This window comes from Taudactylus pleione, unplaced genomic scaffold, assembly GCF_031769625.1.
Source record: "Taudactylus pleione unplaced genomic scaffold, aTauple2 ptg000251l, whole genome shotgun sequence".
In the NCBI taxonomy this organism is placed as follows: Eukaryota; Metazoa; Chordata; class Amphibia; order Anura; family Myobatrachidae; genus Taudactylus; species Taudactylus pleione.
The window spans coordinates 7,112,092-7,135,988 of NW_028284653.1; the positions used below are offsets into that span (position 1 = coordinate 7,112,092).

General features: G+C 46.4%; 2 protein-coding genes across 3 annotated transcripts in view; one reads left to right on the forward strand and one right to left on the reverse strand.

The window, feature by feature from the left end:
• The window catches only part of COG5 (component of oligomeric golgi complex 5), a 507,901-nt gene extending 505,443 nt beyond the window's left edge, over positions 1-2,458 (forward strand). The window contains exons 22-23 of one of the 2 annotated variants that reach the window (XM_088480203.1): positions 918-964; positions 1,159-1,221. In XM_088480203.1, the coding sequence (XP_088336329.1) occupies positions 918-954 (37 nt within the window). In that variant the 3' untranslated portion in view covers positions 955-964; positions 1,159-1,221. Of the gene's footprint in view, positions 1-917; positions 965-1,158 lie in introns of both variants that reach the window. The other variant, XM_088480202.1, reaches the window with a different exon arrangement.
• A 59-nt stretch (positions 2,459-2,517) lies between these two features.
• Positions 2,518-23,897, reverse strand: part of HBP1 (HMG-box transcription factor 1) — a 57,623-nt gene continuing 36,243 nt past the window's right edge. The window contains exons 8-11 of the mRNA XM_088480211.1: positions 15,356-15,500; positions 14,778-15,095; positions 4,017-4,158; positions 2,518-3,396 (exon numbers count right to left, since the gene is read on the reverse strand). Coding sequence (XP_088336337.1) covers positions 3,379-3,396; positions 4,017-4,158; positions 14,778-15,095; positions 15,356-15,500 — 623 coding nt within the window. The 3' untranslated portion in view covers positions 2,518-3,378. The remainder of the gene's footprint in view (positions 3,397-4,016; positions 4,159-14,777; positions 15,096-15,355; positions 15,501-23,897) is intronic.

The following is a 23,897-nucleotide window of genomic DNA, read 5'->3' on the forward strand; positions in this document are numbered from 1 at the left end:
CCCTTCATTCAAAATATCCACACACTTCATTATATTGTTCATTTTTCCTTGATTATCTTCATACAGATCATGCATCCATATTATGAGTGCTAAGGAGACCAAATTAGGAATAGCCATGGCTACAGACACCATTCCTTAGGAACAATGTGTTCTTCTTTCTAAACCATTTCTACATCTTCCGATCAGCCACTGTGTCCCATGACCCTCTGCCTTGTAATGGTATAGCAGTTTTTCTCACTAGGCAAGACACTAGAACTCTGACTTGCTGGCATTTCTTCCTTGGGTACAAAATACAGTATTTCATCATCCAGCTAATGCAGTCCTAGAAATGTTCTGGGAGTTACGCTGGACTTTCTTTATGGTGAATAGATAAAGCTTCTTTATAATCATTAGGCAACTCCCTACTGTGCTTTACAAACATGAGATTAGATCTGGCTTCCCTTCCATTGGCTCTGAATAAATACTATGAAAACAAACAACTGCATGACATCATATGTAACACCGTAACAAGTGGTCTTCACACAGTACATTCTGGAGTGCCTAGGTACCTATAATTATGGCTGCAAGAGGAGATTGTGATTGTGGGAGCCATTTGGCAAAAGCTTCAGTGACAAAAGCAGCTCAACCTGCTAATTCAAAGGTGTCTAAGGTGATCTCAGCCTGGAATTACAAGGAAAAACATGATCAGCAACAAGCATTAGTGGGCAAAAGCACAACCTCCAGTATCATGCTACAGATGTGTCAACATAATTTACATCTTACTTCCTTGCGGAGTAAACAGCCCTTCTAGTCACACCATGATGTGGCGTGACTTGGAATAAAATGCATTTAAAGGTAAAAAGTTGCACAAAAAGACACTCTGTGGTACCAGGTCACTACAATCCTGCTGTACTTACCCTGTGCTTCTCTTCTCCTAGTCTGTCCAGTCTCCCTGCTCCTACTGCACAGTTTTGAGATGGGAGAGGTATGTTCAGCCATGTAATAATATTATCCATCAACCTATCAGTACTACTGGGAATTAGAAGGATTGGTGCCAAAATAAATAGTATTGGGGACATATCTCATCTGTACCCCTGCTGATAGATCACACACACCCCTGTAAACCGTCCTAGGCATTGTATATTATTTTCTACTAATATATTTTTCTTTTCTTACTAGGGGTGCACTGGAAGCCTATGTACAGTCTGTGAAGGCTAGAGAAGGCAAGGAATTTGCTCCAGTTTATCCAATAATGGTTCAACTTCTTAAGAAAGCAACATCAGCTCTACAGTAGGCACTGCCATGAGAGCAGAAACTCTTCCATCTAACTGGATGCTAGACAGGCAGGGGAATGGATATAGACGGTGTTTGCTATCAGGTCTGCACAAATCATGGGAGTTGATTATTTCTGTATAGTTCTTTGTATGTTACTCTATAATGAAACCTTTCAGGAAAGCCAGGATATTATTTTATAAAAGGCAATGTTCTCATTTTGCAGTGGAAGAAAACAGCCTGGAACTTTGCCAGTGTTGTTGGAATCTGGGTAAAGTCTGTTAACTTTATAAACTTGGGGAAGCTTTACGAAAACTTCTAAAATTGGAGTGGTGGTGTTGCCCATATCATCCAATCAGATTGTGTCTATCTTTTTCTAGCATACAATATAGAAATGGTAGCTAGAATCTGATTGGTTTATATGGCCAACAACACCACTTTTTATTTTCATAAACTATATGGCAGGACTGGTTTATTAGATTGTATTCCAGCAATGATGAAGGTTCAAGGGAACAGACATCTTGATGCGAATAAGGTTTGTGGAGACATCCACTGTAATGAAATACATGAGAATTTTGGTTATGGATGATTTGTGAGCTTACTGACAAATCTCAGCGTGTCACTTTTACTCTGAGCCTAAGAAGGAAATGCTGGGCCACAGGCATCCTACATACCAGGACAACCACCACGTAATGGCTCAGAACATTACCTGGCACTGTGGTTGGAGCGCAGTGTCGGTATGTGTGTTATGTCACATGACTGAGTGCTTTTCTTGTAGCTTTCTCCTGGTCTAAAGTGTGCATCTGCATGAGGCCAGAGCTTATATATGGGGATTTCGGTGCAGGGTTATAAAGGTGTCAGGGTTCCACCACCATATTACTGTCATCAACGACTAGATTAAAGCTGGGTGGAATCTGGTGGAATCTTTCACAGATTGCAACATGATACCCGGTACTGAAACTAAAACTATTTGTTTTGATTAAACAATTTAAAATGTTTTTATTGAATTGCTTTTTTTTTCTAATATTGTGTAGTTTACATATGAAAAGGTAAAAGTTTATGCCTAAGATTGTCAGACTGCAATTCTGTACAATGTTTCTGTAAGACATGTCAGGCTTTCTGCCAAGTAATGTAAAGCTAAAGTCACATTATATTAATCAGTTTCAAATCAAATTAAGAAGTTCTAATAAAACATTATTGCTTTCGACTTATGCAGAGTATCATTTGCTGTCACAACATCAAGAACCACACACACAAGACCATTTCAACAACATTTATTTGAAATATACAAGAATATAGTGTGCAAAATTATTGGGGCATTATTATGTTGTCATAGACAAACTGGTTTACAGCTGTGATTCTCGAGGCATGATTGCAGCACATCACAGACGTACAGCTGTAACAAATAATATGCATCTGTTTATTTCGACAGTTGCAAGAAAAAGTAAAGTGCAAGTGTTGCACCAGAGTTAAGTGCAAAGTCGCCCCTCCCCCCATCATAAATGACATTTTTCATAGCAAAATAAAATCTGTAGATTCTATAGCAAACTAAATTACTAAACCTTATGCTTCAACACCTTGGCATTTGGAGGGGTCTGTCGGAAATTTTTGGCCCCTCTGTCCAAAAGGAAGCGAATGATCCACTTGCCAGAATATAATGTAGCTCAGTGGCGATGAATAGTCAGTTAGTGCTCATGCACCTTGCATTAAAATATCACGTCAGAAACATATAAATTCCAACGTCGGAGATAATTACATTTGTGCAATACATATTACTAAGCAGTAGGGTCGATAAACAGCAGTTATAGGTTCTATAAATTCCCATTTTGTCTTAACCTGGTTGTCTTTAGACATTTTGCTGAAACAACTCATTTTAGCACCACAGGATATCGATTCTTCAAGCCTATATTTACCTGATATATAATTTTTAAAAAATAAGGCAATTTGGTTTAAAATATTGATATTTTGTCATATGTAATGCTATATTTAAAACGAAAAAACCTTCAGTCATTCTGTGACACTGCTGGACATTGTGGTCTGTCCATACACCCACAACACTGAGATGTCAGACGTTCTTCCATGCAGACGAATAGCACTTTCCAACACAAACTTCAGTTACATTCATGTTTAATGTTGTTGTGAGCCCTGGAAAAGAAAGAGAATTTCTGAATCATTATAAAATAAATTGTATTAATCATTGCATTCAGCTGCAGATTTCCTATCCCAGTATTAAAGTAAAGCCCAGTAACCAACATATTTCCCACATTATAGGAGAGACACCAGCCTAGAGATGTGAAAATCCTAAGTATAGAAGAGTCAGTCTTAATAGATTGGGCTACAGTCTTTGGAACAACGTAACAGGTTGTGTGTGGAGTTTGAGCTGTAGCTGCATTTTAAATAACAGGCATGAAAAGACCCATAGCCACTTCTAGGTCTTCAATGAGTGAGCAGCTACGCCACCTGCAGGCTGCTGGTTTCACTACACAGAGAGCACACTACAGCTGCAGCCTCTACTATTATTTAAATCTTCAACAGTGACAAGTTATTGAGAACATAAAAAGACCAGGGTGAAGATGAGAGTCCCAGTTTCTGATCTCCCTCTGCAACAAAAGAGCTAAGCGAAAGGTGCACAGAACCAACAGGTTTTATCTTGTGAGCTACTTTGATAAGTCACTTAACCTGAATGAAAGTTAATTAAAATAATGTCTGACATAGATAAAACCATGTACTATGGGAAAAGAAAGTAAAACTGCTACATTACATACTGAATTTGTTCTTTTTCTCTTCCAACAGTCAGGATTTAAACGTTTTTGTTCTTCAGCCAAAGCTTTAGCTTCTATTGTGTATATTCGTCTTTCCTCATTCTTCATCTTTTTCCATCTGTCGCCAAGTATCACACTTATGGCTCTGGAAGAGAAAGCATGTCAGGACTGAATGAAACCAGATCTCTATTTCAAAACAGAATCACAGCACATTTTACAAACTGGTGTGTTAAATAAACTCCACTTGTAAAAAACCCATGAGGTTCTGCTGAGAATTGAAGGTCTATAGCAGTGTTTCCCAACCTTGGTCCTCACCACTAACAGTCCATGTTTTTGTGATATCCATGCTTAAGCACAGATGGTTAAGCAAAATAACTAAGGTACTAATTAAGACACCTGTGCTTCACTGTGGCTATCCTTAAAACCTGGACTGTTAGTGTGCCTTGAGGACCTTGGTTGGATACCCCTGGTCTATAGTGATCACCCAGATACACATGTAACAGGTAGAAACTCACAGTGCTGTATTTAGTTACCCGTATGCCATTGTTAAACGGTTATATATTTTCATTGAGTGCACATTCTGGATCTAAATAGACTTTCAATTTTTAATTAGAACTTTGATCAATTTGACCTCTTCAAGCACTGTAGTCAAATTTATTGGATTTGAACTATTTAACTTAAAGCCATTGACCGGTTCCATAATCAACTGAACTTCCCCCAGGAAAACTACAATGTTCTTGATGTAAGGTCACATACAGTAAGCTTATGTTTATTACATCTCACTGGGCCTGATCTATATTTGTTCCAATGTTATTCCTCTGCAATAGGCTAGACCAGTTCTGCCTAACAAATCTGCAAATAGGCTCTACAGGGAATGTTCATTACAGATGTCTCTGCAAAGCCCTGAATAAACCATTAGTTGAATATATAGGCCTCAGTGAGTGATGCACAAGCAGGTAGCTACAAAACAATTTATTTAAAACACAGACAGTTACCTCTGCTCAATTATCCTATTGTTGCCAAACCACACTATCAATGTATTAAATCAATACTGTAAGGGAACAACACAGACTGCACATCTAAGTACGTTATATACTAAGCCCACCTTCCCCAGCTGAACACTACATTCCAACCAGTAACTGGTTTGCTGTGGATGTGCTAGTATAGCTGAAATGGTTTTTAACCAAAGAACGATGGATTTAATACTATAAATGCCACTAACTGTATTAGGTCAGTTGCCCCTGATTTCCAAGAGTCTTTTCTTCTCCTTTGCTGGCTGCAGACTACGCTTATATACAAGGAACAAGAGAAAATGCTAAACTGTTATATGATGAGAGAGATACCATCATTCTCTCATACAAGAGCACATGAATAATGACCCTGCAAGTCCTGCTCCTTAACCGAAAAATGCCACTGACTGGACACGTCTAATAGAATAGCATGCTTTGTACAGTACAGGTTGAGTCTCCCATATCCAATATTCCGAAATACGGAATAATTTTGGCATGACTGAGATAATGAAACCTTTGATTTTTGATGGTTCAATGTACACAAACTTTGTCTAAGGCACAAATTATTAAAAATATTGTATAAAATCACCTTCAGGCTGTGTGTATAGGGTGTATATGAAACAAATGAATTTCATTTCTGTTCACAAACTTTGCTTGAGCCACAAAATTATTGAAAATGCTGTATAAAATGACCTGCAGGCTGTGTGTATAAGGTGTATATAACACATAAATGCATTCTGTGTGTATAATGTGGTCCCATTCCCAAGATATAATTATGGGATGCGATTATTCCAAAATACGGAATATTCAGTTATCCAAAATACCCCTGGTCCCAAGCATTTTGGATATGGGAGACTCAACCTGTACTGTACTTCCTCCTGCCCCTATTATTGCATTGCAACATAACAGCAAAGTGACTCAGCTAAAATGTGGGATGAGGTTTTTTGGTCAGATGAGACAATAATGGAGGTTTTTCCCCAATTTGTGTGGTAAACCTAACACTGCCCATTTTTCAGCAAACACAGTCACAGCAGGGAAGTATTGGGTGGCAGCAGTATGTTGTGGTGATGCTTTTCATCAGTGGGGGCAGCAGGATCATCTTAATATTGAAGGACCCAAAGATGCAGAAAAATACAGGTGAGATCGTGCAAGACAACCTGCTTCAGTCTGCTAGAAAACTAATGCTGGGAGAATGTTCATCTTAGGACATTGATCCCCAGCATAAGACCAAAGCAACACTGGCGTAGTTGAACAAAAAGATGAATGTTCTACCAAGTCAAAGTCCAGATCTCAATTCAATTGAGAATCTGTAACACTATTTGAAAACTGCAGTCCACAAGCATCAGCCAAACAATCTAATACCTCTTTTCCACCAAAAACCCAGGTCCGACCTGGGATTTTGGACATGGTTCCAACCCCGGTCAGACCCAGGTCAGGCCCATTTACACTGCACTTTCGATCTGGGTAACTCCCAGGTCAGCCCTGTTCACACTGAACTCAGGTCTGCCATGCTAAACTTGTGAGGTCATAAAAGTGGGAGGTGAATGCCCCACAACCACCAATCAGCTCATTTTAGGCATGACCCAGGTCAGATAACCCGGGTTGCACCGTTTACACTGCACCATTACCCGGGTCCATCCTGGGTCCAACCCTGGTAGCTATCTGGGTTGGATTGCTGGGTCACTTGACCTGGGTTATTTTTCAGGGACCCTTTTACACTGAGCTGCGACCCGGGTAGACCCAGCAAAAACCCAGGTTTTTGCCCTGGTGTAAAAGGGGTAGTAGCAACCTGACGCAAATCTGCAATAAAACAGGTATTGCAGCAAAAGGTGGTTCTACCACATACTGGTCTGCAGGGGTTGCATTTTTCAGTTTCTAATGTAAAAAAAATTATCTGGAGACAAATAAAACATTTGAAAATTTGCTTTCAGAGCCTACTGACATACACAGAATGTTCCAGACAGGATTTATATTGTGTCATTTGTAATACAGACAAATCAGTTGACTCTTTAGGGCAGAGGTTCCCAAATGCAGTCCTCAAGGCTCCACAACAGTTCAGGTTTTAGAGATATCCATTTTTGAGCACAGGTGGTTACTAATTAAATCACCTGTGCTCAACCATGGATATCTCCAAAACCTGAACTGTTGGGGAGCCTTGAGGACCGAGTTTGGAAACATTTGCTCTAGGGTGTTGAATACCTTTGTAAGCCTACATGTGTATGGAAGCCTGTTTAATGTTTGTAAAACACATGTAAACTGGCCTGAAACCAGAAAATGAGAATTATGGTGAAACTTACCTTAGTTAACTCTCTTTCTACGAAGTCCATAGGGTCCACAGGGAGACATTGGGGTGTAGGTGGAACCTGGAGGACCGGACACCAACAGCAAAGTTTTTAAATCCCAGGATACTCCGGTTCTTCCCCCTATACCCCGCCCATAGCCTTCAGTTTTGTTAACAAGCCCAAGGCAGTAGCAGGAGAGGAGAGAAGGAAGACTGGTACACTGAAGAATCACACTCTCTCACCAAGGGCCGTATTCAATTAGAAGCAAAGCCGAGATCCACGAAAAAGTATCGCCGATTGAGTCTTTTCGCCTGTCAGAAACTTATCTTCGTATTCAATTCCACTCGCTTTTCTCGTACGCGGAAAGTCAATGCAATGTAATAGGTGAAAAAGATTTGCCTCTGAATAGCAGGAGAAAAGAAGTGCAACATTTTTATTTTGGGGTGCAAAGGTGGGGAAACCACTCAGAACCCTTGGAACAGCCCCCCAAAGGACAACTGCGTCCAAAAATCTCTAAAGAAAATTAATACCCCAAAAAATGACTTTCATTTTGGGGGCAAAAAGCACAAAGTGGGGGGACAACTTCGCAAACGAGCGAAATAAGGATCTGGGGGTGCACTAAGGAGGGGCCAAGTGTTTTTGGGGATTGCTGGTGCTCTTATGAGGGAGAAATTTCACTTTTATTAAAACTTCACTTTAGAGTCATTAAAAGATGCTTGCACCCAATTTTCAGGTACCCCAAATTATGCCAGGACTACTTATCTCCAAAAAATACTGCTTTATGCCATTCTTCACCACTTGTGCAAAGACGCTAATTAGAGGCAATTGTACCAACTTATATACCTTAAAAAGTTTTATTAGGGCTAATCGGACACTACTACATTGATCCCCAATGTTTCTGCAACTTTTTTGGGGTGTTCAGGCAGATATCCCCGATTCTGACACCACTGTCCGCCTGTTCTGACTTTGCGTGTCGCCGTTTTCGCGTCTCTGAATATGGCGAATAGCGGGGACACGTGCGATACATTTCCACGGCCAAAAGACGTAATGTAGGCGAAAAGTCTGGCAGACGAAACGTTATCGCTGGTGCGAAACTAATTGAATACCGCCCAGAAAGGGAAACAAGTGACCAAGAGAAGAGACCCATAGAAGCCAGGTGCGTCAGGGCGGGTGCCCTCTGGACCCTATGGACTTCGAAGAAAAAGAGTAAACAAAAGGTATATTTTACCATAACTTATTTTCTTCTTCAGGGTCCATAGGGCTCCACAGGGAGACATTTGGGGATGTCCCAAAGCAGTGTTTCAAGGGCGAAGGAAGCATCTTGTGAGGCAAATGTATCAAAGGCATAAAACCTAAGAAAGGTGTGGACAGAAGACCAGGTGGTCGCCTTGCACAGCTGTTCAGCTGAGGCACCACGCCGGGCTGCCCACGAGGGACCCACAGAGCGAGTACAATGAGCAGAGACTGTAGTCGGCACAGGAAGGCCCGTCTGCGTGTAAGCCTGTGAGATAGTCATGCAAATCCATCTGGCCAGAGTCGGTTTGTTAGCTGGCCATCCCTTCTTGTGGAATCCATATAGGACAAAGAGGGAGTCCGATTTCCTGATGGAAGTAGTACGGTCCATGTAGATGTTTATCGCACGGACCACATCCAAAGAGGCCTCACCTGCTGAGAGGTCTGGTAAATTAAAGGCCGGAACCACAATTTGTCCACCAGAAGCTGAAAGACTTCTTGATGTAGAGACCATTCCCCTGCATGCACGTCGTGACGTCTGAGGGAATCCACTTCCCAATTGAGAATCCCCGGGATGAACACTGCAGAGATGGCTGGGAGATTGCGTTCGGCCATTGTGAGAATGCGTGACACTTATGTCATTGCTGATTGACTTCGAGTGCCCCCTTGACGATTGATGCAGGCCACAGCTGTGGCGTTGTCGGACTGTACTTGTACTGGCCTGTTTTTCAGAATATTCTGAGCCAGAGGTCTGTAGATGGCTCGAAGTTCCAGGATGTTGATTGGCAACATTGCCTCGACTGGGAATCATCGGACCTGGAAGGAGTGTTGGCCGGTCCCTGCGCCCCACCCCCGGAGGCTTGCGTCTGTGGTGAGGAGAGCCCAGTCCGGGATCCAAGAGGGACAACCTTGGTTCAAATGAGGAGTATGTAGCCACCAGGCTAGGGCCAGGCGAACCTCTGGGGGGAGGCTCATTGTCTGGGATTTGAGCAGATGGGGCAGCCCGTTTCACCTGGAGAGTATCAGGTGCGAGGGGCCTGGAGTGAAACTGTGCGAACTTCACCATGTCAAAGGTGGACACAATTGAGCCCAAGGCCTGCCTGCGATCGACACTCTGCGATTGTGAAGTAGTCTGTGCTGTAGTGTTGAAATCTTGTCCGCCGTTAGAAAAATTCTCTGAACACGAGAGTCCAGGAGGGCTCCCAAATGTACCATCCTTTAAGAGGGTGTTAGGGAAGAGCTTTTCCAGTTGATCAGCCAACCGTGCATTTGTAGAAATGTAATGGTAACCTGCAGATGGCGTTGAAGAGTCTCTGGGGAGCTTGCCAAGAGCAAAAGATCATCCAACTATGGGAGAAGTCTGATCCATTGATGATGAAGAGAGGCCGCCATAACTGCCATGATCTTGGTAAAGACCCGATGGGCCGTTGAGAGGCCAAACGGCAGAGCCCGAAATTGGTAATGTTGCTGTAGTATAGCAAACCTGAGATATTGTTGATGAGAAGGCACTATAGGTACATGTAGGTAAGCATTCTGAATGTCCAGGGATACCATTAAGGCTCCATAGCTAGGATAATTGAACAAGTTTATCAGGGTGCCCAAGTTTCGTATGGAAACTCTCCGTTCTGAGATTTGAGATTGAGGTTAGGCTGATGAGACCCATTGGGCTTCTAAACTAAGAAAAGGGTAGAATAAGCACCATTGCCCCGTGTGAGGAGGGGACCCGAATTATTACTCCTGAATTCAGTAAGGACTGAATGGCTTTATGGAGCAGCAGGGCCTTGGTTGAGTCCGATGGAGGTCCTGTGCAAAAGAACTGTTGGGAGAGTCGCCTCATGAAGGAGAGGGTGTATCCGTGGGAGACCACTTCTCTTACCCAGGTATCTGATATGGTTTGATGCCAAACCAGGGCGAATTGAAGAAGTCGGCCTCCCACCCCGGGAGCCCCCAGGGAGAGGCCCGCCCCGTCAGGCTGCAGGCTTGTCCGCAGACTTGACAGATGGATGTCTAGCAGCTCAAGCCTGTTTGGCCCTAGACTTGAAGGACTTGGCTGATGGCTGCTGCCGTGGAAAGGACTGACCCTTTGGCTTTGCCTTGAGGGCGAAAGGAACAAAAGGATGATGTCCTAGGTTTTGTAATATAGGTAGAGGGCACAGTCTTGGAAACTGCCAAAGTAGTCACAATTTTATCTAGCTCTGGACCAAATAGGATGTCTCCCGAATAAGGGAGAGACTCCAGAGCCTGTTTTTAGTCTGAATCTGTTTCCAGGAACAGAGCCAAATGATACGGTGGGCCACTACTGAAGTAGCAGATATCCTGGAGGCCAGGAGAGCCGTATCCATAGCTGCCTCACCTAAGTAGGAGGCTGCATCCCTAATGTGAGATACATAGGAGAGTTGCTCCCTTGAAGCATCAGGGGAAGTGTTTCTTCTAGGGCCTCTGCCCAACTCTCAATGGCTTTTGCCACCCAGGCCGTAGCCCTAGCAGGATGAGTAATAGCTCATGTAAGAGAGTAAATAGACATATAGAAACTTGTCATAAATCTATCTTTAGTCTCCATCAAGGAGGTAGAAGTATGAATGGGTAACGTGGCATTTTTAACCAAACGAGATACATGAGAATTCACTGCTGGGGGAACTTCCCATTTAGTGCAATCAGTAGCTGGAAGAGGGTAAAAGGAACTGAACAATTTTGGAATTTGAAACCTTTTACCAGGCATATTCCATGCGTAACTCATGTGATCAGATAGCTGGTCTGATTGAGGAAATTCTAGTAAAACTACCTTTTATTGTTTAAAAACTGCATTCTTTTTCTTAGGAGCGGGTTCATCTTCTTCTATTTGCAAAATGGATTTTACAGCACTGACAAGAGCAGGTCTATCTAGCTTATATCAAGGCTCGACAAATTTCTGTAAAATCTAGGAGCCATCTTAAAAGTTTAGGAGCCAGACCATCGTCCATTACCAAAATATATGAAAGCTTGTATAGACCACCACACATGCCCTTTCAGTGCCCCTCAACCTAATAGTGGGCCCCCTGTATTAGTGCTCCCAGTAGTAAGCCCCTTGTAATAGTGCCCCCTGTAAAAGTGCCCCCAGTATTAAACCCCCTGTAATCGTGCCCCCAGTAGTAAGCCCCTTGTAATAGTGCCCCCAGTAGTAAGCCCCCTGTAATAATGCCCCCCAGTACTAAGCTCCCTCTAAGTGTGCCGTGCGCACACACAAAAAAAATCCCCAGAATACTTACCTTAGACCACGATCCTGCGTCCGCTCCAGGGAACGCTCTCTGTTCCGTAATTTTTGCCAGCATCTGTGAAAAGGCCGCCCAGGGTGGGTCCTGAGGGAAATACACCGGGGCTGAGGGACCTGGGGCTCTGTTACAATTAGTACAGAGCCTATCCTGAATGAAGTGCTCTGGGGCTATGCCCGCTGAGCAGGAGTTACAGGACAACTGAATAGGGGCAGGATCCTGAGGCTTTGTTATTCTTTTCTCTGCCAGCCATTGTAATGATACAGTGCAGTGAAACACCCTGCAGTATGTGATATATGGCACAATGTAGTGTGCAGTCACGCTATATATGACCCAATATAAAATGCAACAGCGCTATATATGGCACCATGTAATATGCAACGGCGCTATATATGGCACAAGGTAATGTGCAACAGCGCAATTTATAGCACAATATAGTGTGCAACTGCGCTACTGGTGGCTCCACTGGAGCGACAGCGCTATATATGGCACAAGGTAGTGTGCAACAGCGCTATATATGACACCAGGGAGCGTGCAACCGCGTTAGATATGGCACAATGTAGTGTGCAACGCGGTATGAAGTATGAGATAGCCCTCACAAGTGTGAGGTACAATGACCCTCTATACCTTAGTATGACAGGGTATAGCAGAAGAAAGGAATAGTTCTAACTGACAGTATAGAAAAACAGATTAGCGCTAGGACATGTCACATACAAATCAGAAAATAACATTATATGTCTGCAATGGGCACTATTATCAACTACACAGACCGCAGTGGCTGCTAGGATATAGCACTGTATAACCTGGCCCTTGGGCGAGGTATACAGGCAGACTGGAACCAGCGATTCCCGGAGACTGCTTGCCTAAAATGGCTGCCATGCGTCTCTGAAGGGTTGGAGGGTGAGGAAGGAGCAGCTCAGGGAACACCAAGACCGCAGTGGAAAGACGCCCTGAGCTGGGGGAGGGGCTGCAGGGAGAGCGCCTTATCCCCTTACTGACGTTAACCACCGGGTCCCCTGGCCTTAATATGCCTCTGCGCCAGTATCGTTATGCCCCGGTAGTCTAGTGGAGTAGTGGGCAAGCCAGTGTCCACATCAGCGCCTCCGGTCTGTCTCCTGAGACCGGAGGTAAGACTGCACTAAGAGGCGGGTCCCCACGAACATGGTTCCGCCTTACCTGTCCCCTGGGTTCCGGGCTGCAGTCTGGGGGTCCGGGAAGCTTACTAGCTAGTCCCCCTAGGATCCCCACCGGGAGTACCTAGCACAGGCTTGGTGTCACGGCGCTGTGGAGGGGTGATGGGTTGGCAGCACAGACGTCTGGAGGACAGTCTGGTACTGCTCACCCTTCTGGTAGAAATAAAAATTAAATTAAATAAAAAAAAATAAAAGCTTTGGCTGCATAAGGCAGCCCCCTGTTATAATGGTGGTCCAGCTCCTCGCCGGACACCAACGAGACTGAAGTGCCCTCAGGCTGTGGGCGGGGTATAGAGGGAAGGACTGGAGCATCCTGGGATTGAAAAGCTTTGCTGTTGGTGTCCGGTTCTCCAGGTCCCGCCTACACCCCAATGTCCCCCTGTGGACCCTGAAGAAGAAAGTATTATTTCTACTTACTAGTGCCGCACTAGTGTGTCAGTGATACATATTGTGTTACTGCAATAGGGAAGCCTACAGTGAGCTCAGAGTACTAGTGACAACTGCAGGAAAAACACAGAGTGCATCGGACATGCTGATCTCTACAGTTTTTAAGCAAATAATATATATATATATATTAGGGATGTGCAGGCTCGGTTCTACTCTGTTCCGTTCGTTTTTTTTTACCGAATCTTATTGGCTATCCAAAACTTGTGACAGCTGAAACCCAATAAGATTCGGGAAAAAAAACGAACGGAACCGAGTAGAACCGAGCCTGCACATCCCTAATATATATATATATATTTATATTGTGTCAGTGGGCATGAAGCCTTAGTTTGTTGGATGAAACCCCCTTTATAAATGACAGTGTTACAATGCACATAAAGGGGCTGATTCTGAGACGCACACACAGTGTCTGTAGTTACTGGCAGCCACATTAGCCTGATTTACTACCTTATGCTAATATCAATTATTCTAAAGCCAGACATCGTGCATGTACAAGTGGAAACTTATGTCGCCCATTGATTTTACATGGGCCTTTGCTCCTGTCATCAGGAGTATCTGCACATGCACCAACCCCATTCTAGGTGTAAGGCCGGCTACACACTTGGCCGATATCGGCATAACAAATCGTGCATATCAGCTAGTGTGTAGGCACTATTGCGCACTCCAGCAGGTCGTATGTGACATCTTCCAGACGGCCAAGCTTTACCGGCAACCGGACGATATCACATGCGTTTAGGTGGCAATCATGTAGGATGTACGGCCGACCAAACAATATATATCTGTCCAGTTTGACCATCATATGTTACCGGTGATCGTTGTAGTGCATACGGGAGCAGCGAAAAATCATATACAATCAAACGATACAATATATCGATCAGTCGTATGCAATATTGCTTAGTGTGTACTCTCAATATTATATGTTCTGGCCTCAAGGGAAATTGGATGTAAAAATTGGTCCAATTGCCAGTAGTTCAGGTGTACACCCACCCTAAGAAATCCATCAGAAGCAGGCTTCCCTATCTTGTATGTAGACGTCAGAATCACACAGAGCTGCTGATACACACCCACAACCCTCCCCCAAGTCAGGTGCAATCACATTGTCACCTCCCACTTCATGCCTCTGAAACACCCTATTTCACATAAAGACAGATCCAGCCAAGATGCAACTCACAATAGTATGGACAACGCAAAGATGCAGAAATTCACATCTGCACATGCACTGTATCCAAAAGCCGCCATTTGTGTCCATTAAGAGAGAGATCCGGGTAAATAAGCCCCAAAGTATTTAGGAAACACAGTATAATTTCAGCTTTAAAAATAAGTAAATACTGATCATGGTAATAATTCTCATTACCGGTTATCTTTTCCTGGGTACATCTGTGTGTATTCAACTCTATACTTTTTGGCAAAAAGCATGAAGGCATTCATTGGTCTTTTGCACTTGTTGGGAGATGTGGCTATCACAGAGTTTGCAGTCCCTGAGCTGTGACTCCTGCCAGTCTTATTATATAGTGACGTGTAGGAAGTTTGTGGAGAAGCACAGTCCTTGCTGTAGCCAGATCTCTCAGAATCTGGGCTGCTTGCGCCTCCGTTGGATAAGGAAGCCCGGCGCTGACGTGCCATACTGCTTAACACATACACAGCAGAAGAATCCATTGGCGTGAAGTCATAACTGGAAACAAAAGGAGACCAGAATAACTAGTTAGCTGCATCTGTTCTATATTAGTACACAAGATTAATAAGTATGCTTCAGTATTGATACAAGAGACTTTTTCCTCAGAAGTACACTCCTGTGTACTGATGCCAGGGTATAAAAGAATAGATTTAGGTTAGCCTAGAAGGACGCATTAGTAAATATGCAAATTTTCTGGCAATACCATAATACAAATGAGGTGGTAAGGATTGGGAAAAAAAAAAAAAAACACACCTTACCTTTTAAATGTATCAAAAACACCAGAATCATCAAAATTTATGGCATCCGGATGTCCAGGAGGTAGGCATATGTCACCAATGTGGATCTCATAGCAGGGAATGCCATGCTGCACCACAGTGAGACTTGGGTAAAATGACGACCAACCTGTAATTAATAACAAATCACACTCTTCATAATCTGCATAAGAGACATACAGAAATAACTTACATTGGTGAGATCGGGCCTGGTACATTGTTACATGCAATGTATCCTTCACCATCACGATTTCCATAAGCCATAAATTAAGTTAAACCAAGCAGTGTTAGGAGATGAACAGAGAAGATGAAATGAATAGAAGGGCCTGTTGTAGAGTAGATGTAGGTTGAACGTTCCCTTAAATTGTGAGATCAAGGGAGGGCATGGCCTGGAGTAGCTAGGAGAAGGGTGCGTGTGGCTGGCTCTCCTGCCTATATCCTGTTAAAAATCCTGTTATTTACGGTTAATTCCTTTTCAAGCCGACAGCAGTGGTGGGCTACCTTTTCCTGCATGCCGGGAGATGGAAGGTGGAATTCTGCTGGGTGCCTGTGGCGATATATCCCTGGTGTTTTCGTAGACCAGGCTCTCTGCCTGCAGAGTGAGCTGTTCCTGATTCCAGCTCCGGAGCCTGCATCGTGTATTGTACTTACCTGAAGTCTCCGCCATGCTCCCCAGTAGTATTCATTGTGATCTCATGACGTCCATCTCATCTTCGGATCTCATCCGTCTGTTGTGGCGTTTGGGGAGTGTTGGTTGCTGTGCGCCGCCATCTTGTTGCAGTGCTCCTCCTTGGCTGGTGCGTAGATCCTCCTGCTGCTCTGTGCTCCTGATCCAGCGTGTTGAACTCTCTCTGCTTGGATTGTTATTGCTGATGTTGCGGCTGATCTCCTCCATGGTTTCCTGAGCCAGCAGTCATCCTGCCTGGTACTTTTCTATTTAACTGCTGCCTCCTGTTCATATATGGTGAGCTCCGGTGGTGTGCTAGCCACCACCATTTTGCAGCTGGTTACCTCCTGACTTGGTATTTTATTTTCCCTGCTGTGCTGGACTCCCAGTATTTTACAGTGTGGTAGCCTTTATTTAGAGCATATGGATAGATGCGCTTGTAATTATCTGTATAATAATATGAGATATGGTAAGAACTTACCCTTGTTATCTCTATTTCTACGAAGTCCATAGGGTTCCACAGGATACCTTGGGGGTATAGGTGTGACATCAGTCGCAGGGCACCAAAGAGTTAAGCTTTCAGCCTCCCAGGATGCACTAGGTCCCCCTCCTATACCCCGCCCCCGGGCCAAGGCACCTCAGTTAGTTACCAAGCCATAGGCCGGAGGAGGAGAAGGAAGAGAGAGAACAAAGATCTGGACACATACAAGAATCACATTCTCACCAGAGGGAGACGGAAAACCGGTGACCAGAGCAAAGCCCATCTGCAGCACAGGTGCGACAGGGCGGGAGTCCTGTGGAACCCTATGGACTTCGTAGAAATAGAGATAACAAGGGTAAGTTCTTACCATATCTCATATTTTCTACTTCAGGGTCCATAGGGTATCCACAGGATACCTTGGGGATGTCCCAAAGCAGTATCCTTTAAGGGTGGGGACGCTCCTGTGCAGAAAGGAGAATCCGCCGCCCGAAGGAAGCATCCTGAGAGGCGAAGGTGTCAAACCTGTAATACCTCACGAAGGTATGGACAGAAGACCACGTAGCAGCCTTGCAGATCTGAACTGCCGAGGCACCACGTCGAGCTGCCCACGAAGGACCCACAGACCTAGTGGAATGAGCCTTCAGAGAAGGAGGGACCGGTAGGCCTTCATGAAGATAAGCTTCAGAAATAGCCATACGGATCCAGGCTGCCAAAGTTTGCTTTGAAGCAGGCCAACCCTTTTTACGGAAGCCAAAGAGGACAAACAAAGCGTCCGACTTCCTAAACGAAGAAGTGCGGTCAACATAAGTCCTTAAGGCCCGCACAACATCCAATGAGGCCTCACCCACGGAAAGACCCGGTGAGTTAAAGGCCGGAACAACTATTTCCTCGTTAATATGAAACTGGGAAATAACTTTGGGAAGAAACTCGGGCCGAGTGCGGAGCACTGCCCTGTTCCCATAAAAAACCAAGAAAGGGGGTCTACAAGAAAGAGCCCCTAACTCAGAAACACGTCTGGCCGAAGCAATGGCCAGAAGGAAAACAGTCTTAGCTGTTAGCCATTTAAGATCCACTGAGCCCAGTGGTTCAAACGGCGGTCCTTGGAGAGCTCTCAGGACCACAGCCAAATCCCAAGGCGCCACAGGTGGAACAAAGGGCGGCTGAATGCGGAGAACACCCTGCATAAAGGTGCGCACATCCGGGATTGTAGCAATCCTACGGTGAAACCAGACAGATAGGGCCGAAACCTGTACCTTCAAAGAAGCAAGGCGAAGCCCATGATCTAGTCCCGCTTGCAGGAAGGCGAGAATCCGAGACAGACGAAACTCCCGCGGTGCATAACCTCTCGGTCGACACCACTGGAAGAACGTATGCCACACGCGATGGTATATCCTCGCGGAAGACGGTTTCCGAGCTCGTAACATGGTACGCACCACAGAGCTGGAAAACCCCCGGGACCTCAGCATGGCCGTCTCAACAGCCACGCCGTCAAAGACAGCCGAGTCAGGTCCGGGTGAAGGCAAGGACCCTGAGACAGAAGGTCCGGTCGTAGCGGCAACCGCAGAGGAATGTCCACGGACAGACCCTGAAGGTCTGAGAACCAGTGCCGTCTGGGCCACGCGGGAGCTATCAACAGGAGCGTCCCTCCTTCCTGTTTGAATTTCCGGATTACCCGTGGAAGAAGGGAGACCGGAGGGAACAGGTATGCGAACCGGAACGTCCACCGGACGGACAGAGCATCCACCAGAGACGCCCCTTTGTCTCTTGTGCGAGACCCGTACACCGGCAACTTGTTGTTGTGCCGGGACGCCATGAGGTCGATTTCTGGAAGACCCCACCTGTCCACCAGTAGTTGAAAAACGTCCGGGTGCAGGGACCATTCCCCCGGATGAACGTCCTGGCGACTTAGAAAGTCCGCCTCCCAATTGAGCACTCCCGGGATGAAGACCGCTGATATGGCCGGAAGATTGCGCTCCGCCCAAACCAGGATCCGAGAGACCTCTACGAGAGCCGCCCGACTGCGAGTTCCTCCTTGCCTGTTTATGTAGGCCACGGTGGTAGCGTTGTCCGACTGGACCTGCACCGGGCGACCCTGGAGAAACCGCTGTGCCTGCTGGAGAGCATTGAAGACCGCACGGAGTTCCAAGATATTTATTGGAAGCTCCGCTTCTGTCGGCGTCCACCTGCCCTGGAACAAGTGTGGACCCGAAACTGCTCCCCAGCCCCGAAGACTGGCGTCCGTTGTCAACAGGACCCAATTTGGAACCCAGAACGGACGTCCCTTGTTGAGGTGGGTCGTCTGTAACCACCACGTAAGGGACAGGCGAACCTCCTGGGTGAGCACAATCGTCTGGGACTTCAGAGACTGAGTCAGCCCGTTCCACTTGGACAGGATCAGGTGCTGCAGAGGTCTGGAGTGAAACTGGGCGTATTCCACCATGTCGAACACCGACACCATGGAGCCCAGTAACCTCATCGCCGAGTGTAAGGACACCCGGCGGCTGTGCAGACAACTGCGCACCCTTGACTGTAAAGCAGAGATCTTGTCCTCCGTCACGAAGATCCTTTGCTGTCCCGAGTCCAATAAGGCTCCAAGATGCAGAATCCTCCGAGACGGGATTAGAGTGGACTTCTGCCAGTTGATTAGCCAGCCGTGCCGTTGCAGCAGTGCAATGGTCAGGTCCAAGTGGCGTAACAGGAGCTCTGGAGATCCTGCCACCAATAACAGGTCGTCCAAATACGGCAACATGCGGACTCCCTGCAGCCGCAGAGAAGCCGCCATGACCGCCATCACCTTGGTGAAAACACGTGGTGCTGTTGCCAGGCCAAAAGGTAACGCCCGAAACTGGAAGTGGTCGCTGCTGATTGCAAACCTGAGGAACTGTTGATGGCGCCAAAGAATAGGGACATGCAGGTAAGCGTCCTGTATGTCCAATGACACCAAGTAGTCCCCAGGTTCCAGCGCCAGAATGATGGACCGTAGGGTCTCCATCCGAAACTTCGGGACCCGCAAAGACTTGTTGAGTGCTTTGAGGTTGAGTATCGGACGATATGACCCATTGGGTTTCTGTACCAAAAATAGATTTGAATAGAAACCCTGGCCCCTCTGGGAGAATGGAACCGCCACTATAACTCCAGCCTGGAGCATAGTGTGCAATACCTTCTGCAGCTCCGTAGCCTTGTTCCGGTCTGATGGGAGACCCGTGGTGAAGAAGCGAGCCGGGGGTCTGTGCCGGAAGGAGAGGGCGTATCCGTGGGAAACCACCTCCAGAACCCAAGTGTCTGTCGTAGTGGTCGACCAACACTGGGCGAACTGTAGCAGGCGGCCTCCCACCCTGGGATCCCCCAAAGGGAGGCCCGGACCGTCAGGCCGCAGGCTTGTCATCTGGCTTGGGGGCCGGACGTCTGGTACTCCATGCCTGCTTCCGGGGCTTGACCGATTTCTTAGGGCCAGCCTGTCGAGGAAACGACTGTGGTTTGGGCCTGCCCTGGGCCCTAGATGACCGAAAGGACGATGGTCCCGAACCAGAAGGAGCAGCGGCCGACGGGAGACAGGCAGATTTGGCTGCCGCCAGCATGGCCACAATCTTATCCAGATCCGGACCGAAGAGAACTTCTCCGGTAAACGGCAACGCTTCCAGACCTTTCTTGGAATCTGCGTCCGCCTTCCAGGATCGCAGCCACAAGGTGCGACGAGCAGCTACCGCTGCTGAAGAAATTCTAGACACCAGAGTACTAATGTCTAGAGCCGCCTCGTTGATGTAGGTGGCCGAATCACGGAGATTGCCAATCAACTCCGCCTGATCGGCCGGACAGTCGGATTCAAAAGAAGCCTCTAATGAATCCGCCCAGCGCTCCATCGCTCTGGCAACCCAGCAAATGGCCATAGCCGGCCGTGCTGCCCCCCCTGCAAGGGAATAAGCGGACTTCAGGCAGATTTCTACCTTGCGGTCCGTAGCATCCTTAAGGGAGGACATGGATGGCATCGGCAATGTGGCACTACGGACAAGACGGGTCACGTGAGAATCCACCTGTGGAGGGGATTCCCACTTAGCAAAATAATTATCCGCGAACGGATAAGCCACCGCCAGGCGTCTCTGTGGCTGGTATCTTTTGCCAGGTTGTTTCCACGCCTCCTCTAAATGGTCCACCAACTGACCCGAAAGAGGAAAGACTGTGGCATCGCCCTTCACATCTTTGAAAAAGGCATACTTAGATTTAGCCGCTGGGGGAACTTCGTCCTCAATCACCAAGGCTGTGCGGACCGCCCGAATAAGTCCAGGAATATATACTTTGGACTTAGCATCAGCGTCCTTAGTATGGAGAGGTTCCTGATCGTAAGGATCTAGAATCTCCCCATCATCAGACGTCCCTTCGTCATCCTCATAAGGAGCGGACAGAGACGCCACCGGCCTTTTATGAGACCGCATCACAGACTCCCCTTGCAACACATCCGACAAGTGCTGTACAGAACTTGTCAGGGAGTTAACCCACGCTGGCTCCTGAGAACCCGGGAGCGGGGAAATAGGGAGACTGTGGGGTACCACCAATTGTCGTGGGAACCCCTGCATGGGTGACGACACCACAGACTGCTGGGACAAACCCATCGGAGTAAACGCGGGCTGCGGAGCTAACTGGCCCACTAAAGCTGTTAACGCCTGAGCGAAACAAGCCCAGGGCGGCTCCTGTACCGGTGCTGTAACCGTAATAGGCCGCGCCATGGACAAACACTGCCGGCAAAGGCCCTCCGCGCTACCCTCCCCCTCCGCTAACGGTACTTTGCACGTGGTACACTGTAGCCGGAGGGGAAAATCACTTTCAGACATGATGGCACCACGTATGTGACCTCTCTCACCAATTAAGTATTAAATAGGCGAGAGACCACCCTGCAGCACCGCACCGCAAGGGCTTTAGCAGAAAGAACAGGGACAGTAATAAAGCTGACAGTTTAGAGAAGAAAAGATTACAGGCAGCAGCGCTAGCACAGTCACATACAATGCAGAAAAATAACAATTCCTGCACTAACAGCGCTGATCACTCAACTACACAGACACAGGGCCTGGTAGGACACAGCGCTGCATACACAGACCTGACCACAGCGGAGGAGAGGTATGCGGGGGGACCCAGACCACGATGCTTCCGTCCAGCGCTTCCAGCAGCGTTCACCATGCGTTCTGGAGAAGATGGCCGCCGAGGAGCAGAGAGGAGGCTGGCCTGGGGGAGGAGCGCTGCCACAGGACCAGTCGGCAGCATGCAGAGAGGGCTGTGTGCAGCGGGGGAGGCGCCGGCTGTGAGACAGGGAAGGCGCGCTCCCCTGGCATGCATTTAACCCCTGGGACGCCGCAGCGCTACCGCTCTGCTGCGGTCCGCTGTCCCAGGGGGTAGTGGAAGCGCAGGTTGGTCGCCTGGCTCCACGCTGCAGCCAGTCCCCAGGGAGCCCCCTGCCTGGGGACTTAGGACCATGTGATCAGCGGGGACCCACCGCGGGACCCCGCTGCTTACCTCTGTCCCCCTTGAATCCGGCCATGGTCCGGAGCATCTGGGGTCACCGCTAGCTGTGACCCCAGACGCCCACCAGCATCCCCGGATCAGTACCGGCGTTCTGGTACCGGCGGGGTGTAGGGAAGACAGCATGGACGTCAGGACTGACTGTCCATGCTGTTCATCCAGATGTGCAGCCACAGCTGCATGAAGAATAAGCTTCAGGGGCTCTTCTAGCCCCCACTCCAACAGGTGCACCCGACTCCGGCCGGGCACCAAACTAAACTGGGGTGCCTTGGCCCGGGGGCGGGGTATAGGAGGGGGACCTAGTGCATCCTGGGAGGCTGAAAGCTTAACTCTTTGGTGCCCTGCGACTGACGTCACACCTATACCCCCAAGGTATCCTGTGGATACCCTATGGACCCTGAAGTAGAAAGAAGTGTTATATTGTTGTAACTCTTATATAGGATGTGAGAAACTCCTCACAAATTAAACTACAATGTAGTTAAATTAAATGAATAAATTAAATTAAATTAATAAAGGCAAAAAACAATAGCAGGACGTTCAAAGCGCGCAGCCGACTGAACCCGCTCCGACATTTGCCAGCATACCTCAGCCCTTGCCGCCATTAGGGTAAGTTACGGTGAGTAATCAAAACCGGTGCTCCGGACCCAGTCTCAGCAACAGATACGACTGACACACAAGCCATGCATTGAAAGAGCTATAAACATCATTTGTTTTTATGTTTTATATTGAGTCCACTGTATATCAGACTTTGCCGGTCCTAGTTATTTATTCAGTATTGTTTTTTTCTCTTTATTCATTTAATTTATTCTTTTAATTTAACTACATTGTAGTTTAATTTGTGAGGAGTTTCTCACGTCCTATATAAGAGTTACAATATAACACTTCTATTATACAGATAATTACAAGTGCGTCTATCCATATGCTCTAATTATTCAGTTATAATCAGTTCCACTGATTAAACTAAATAGACAGCTGCTTACATTCAAATTGAGAGCGCACGTTAATACAAAATAAATGGTAGCCTTTATACCACGCTCCAATATTTGCTCATATCATTGTCCTTACTATGTTGGACTTCCTATATGCTGATATTTGGAAGCTTTTAAGCCACACTCCATTAACTGCACTTATAATCCTGCTATTATTCCTGTTGGTTATTTGTAAAGATGGCTGCCTCTCTGTTACATCTTATCCGGGCTATTAATGCCTCTACTCAGAGGCTTCTTATTCAGATTGATGGCGTATTGGTGTTCTGCAGCAGCTGAGTCCACATCCTTAATTGAGGAACACTCTATGGGTCTATCTTGTTCAGTGGCGGAGCCCACTCCTGAGTTTAATACCTTCCAAGTTCCCGAGAACCAAGACTCTTATCTGAAGTTCAGTCCAATTGGGTTACAGCTACAGATTTTATCCAAAAATCATTTGTTCTACTTTGTGTGTCATTGGATGGTCGGGAGTTTTCAGGATTTATTGTTAATGTTTTATGTGTATTTTTCTTTGTTTTTCTGGGGAATCGGGGAATCGGGGACGGGACTGTCCATACATTCTCGCTGGAAGCTGAGACCTGGCCGGACTAATATATAAAATATTTTTGAAACCCATCGCTCTGTATTAATGTTTGGTCACTTTCTCTAAGTAACTGTCTGTTTTATATGATAGTTTGAAACATAGTATAATATACAGTCAGGTGCATAAATAGTGGGACACTGACAGAATTTTCATATTTTGGCCACTATTCACCACCACAATGGCTTTGAAATGAAACAAACAAGATGTGCTTTAACTGCAGACTTTCAGATTTAATTTGAGGGTAATTGCATCCAAATCAGGTGAACGGTGTAGGAATTACAACGGTTTCTATATGTGCCTCC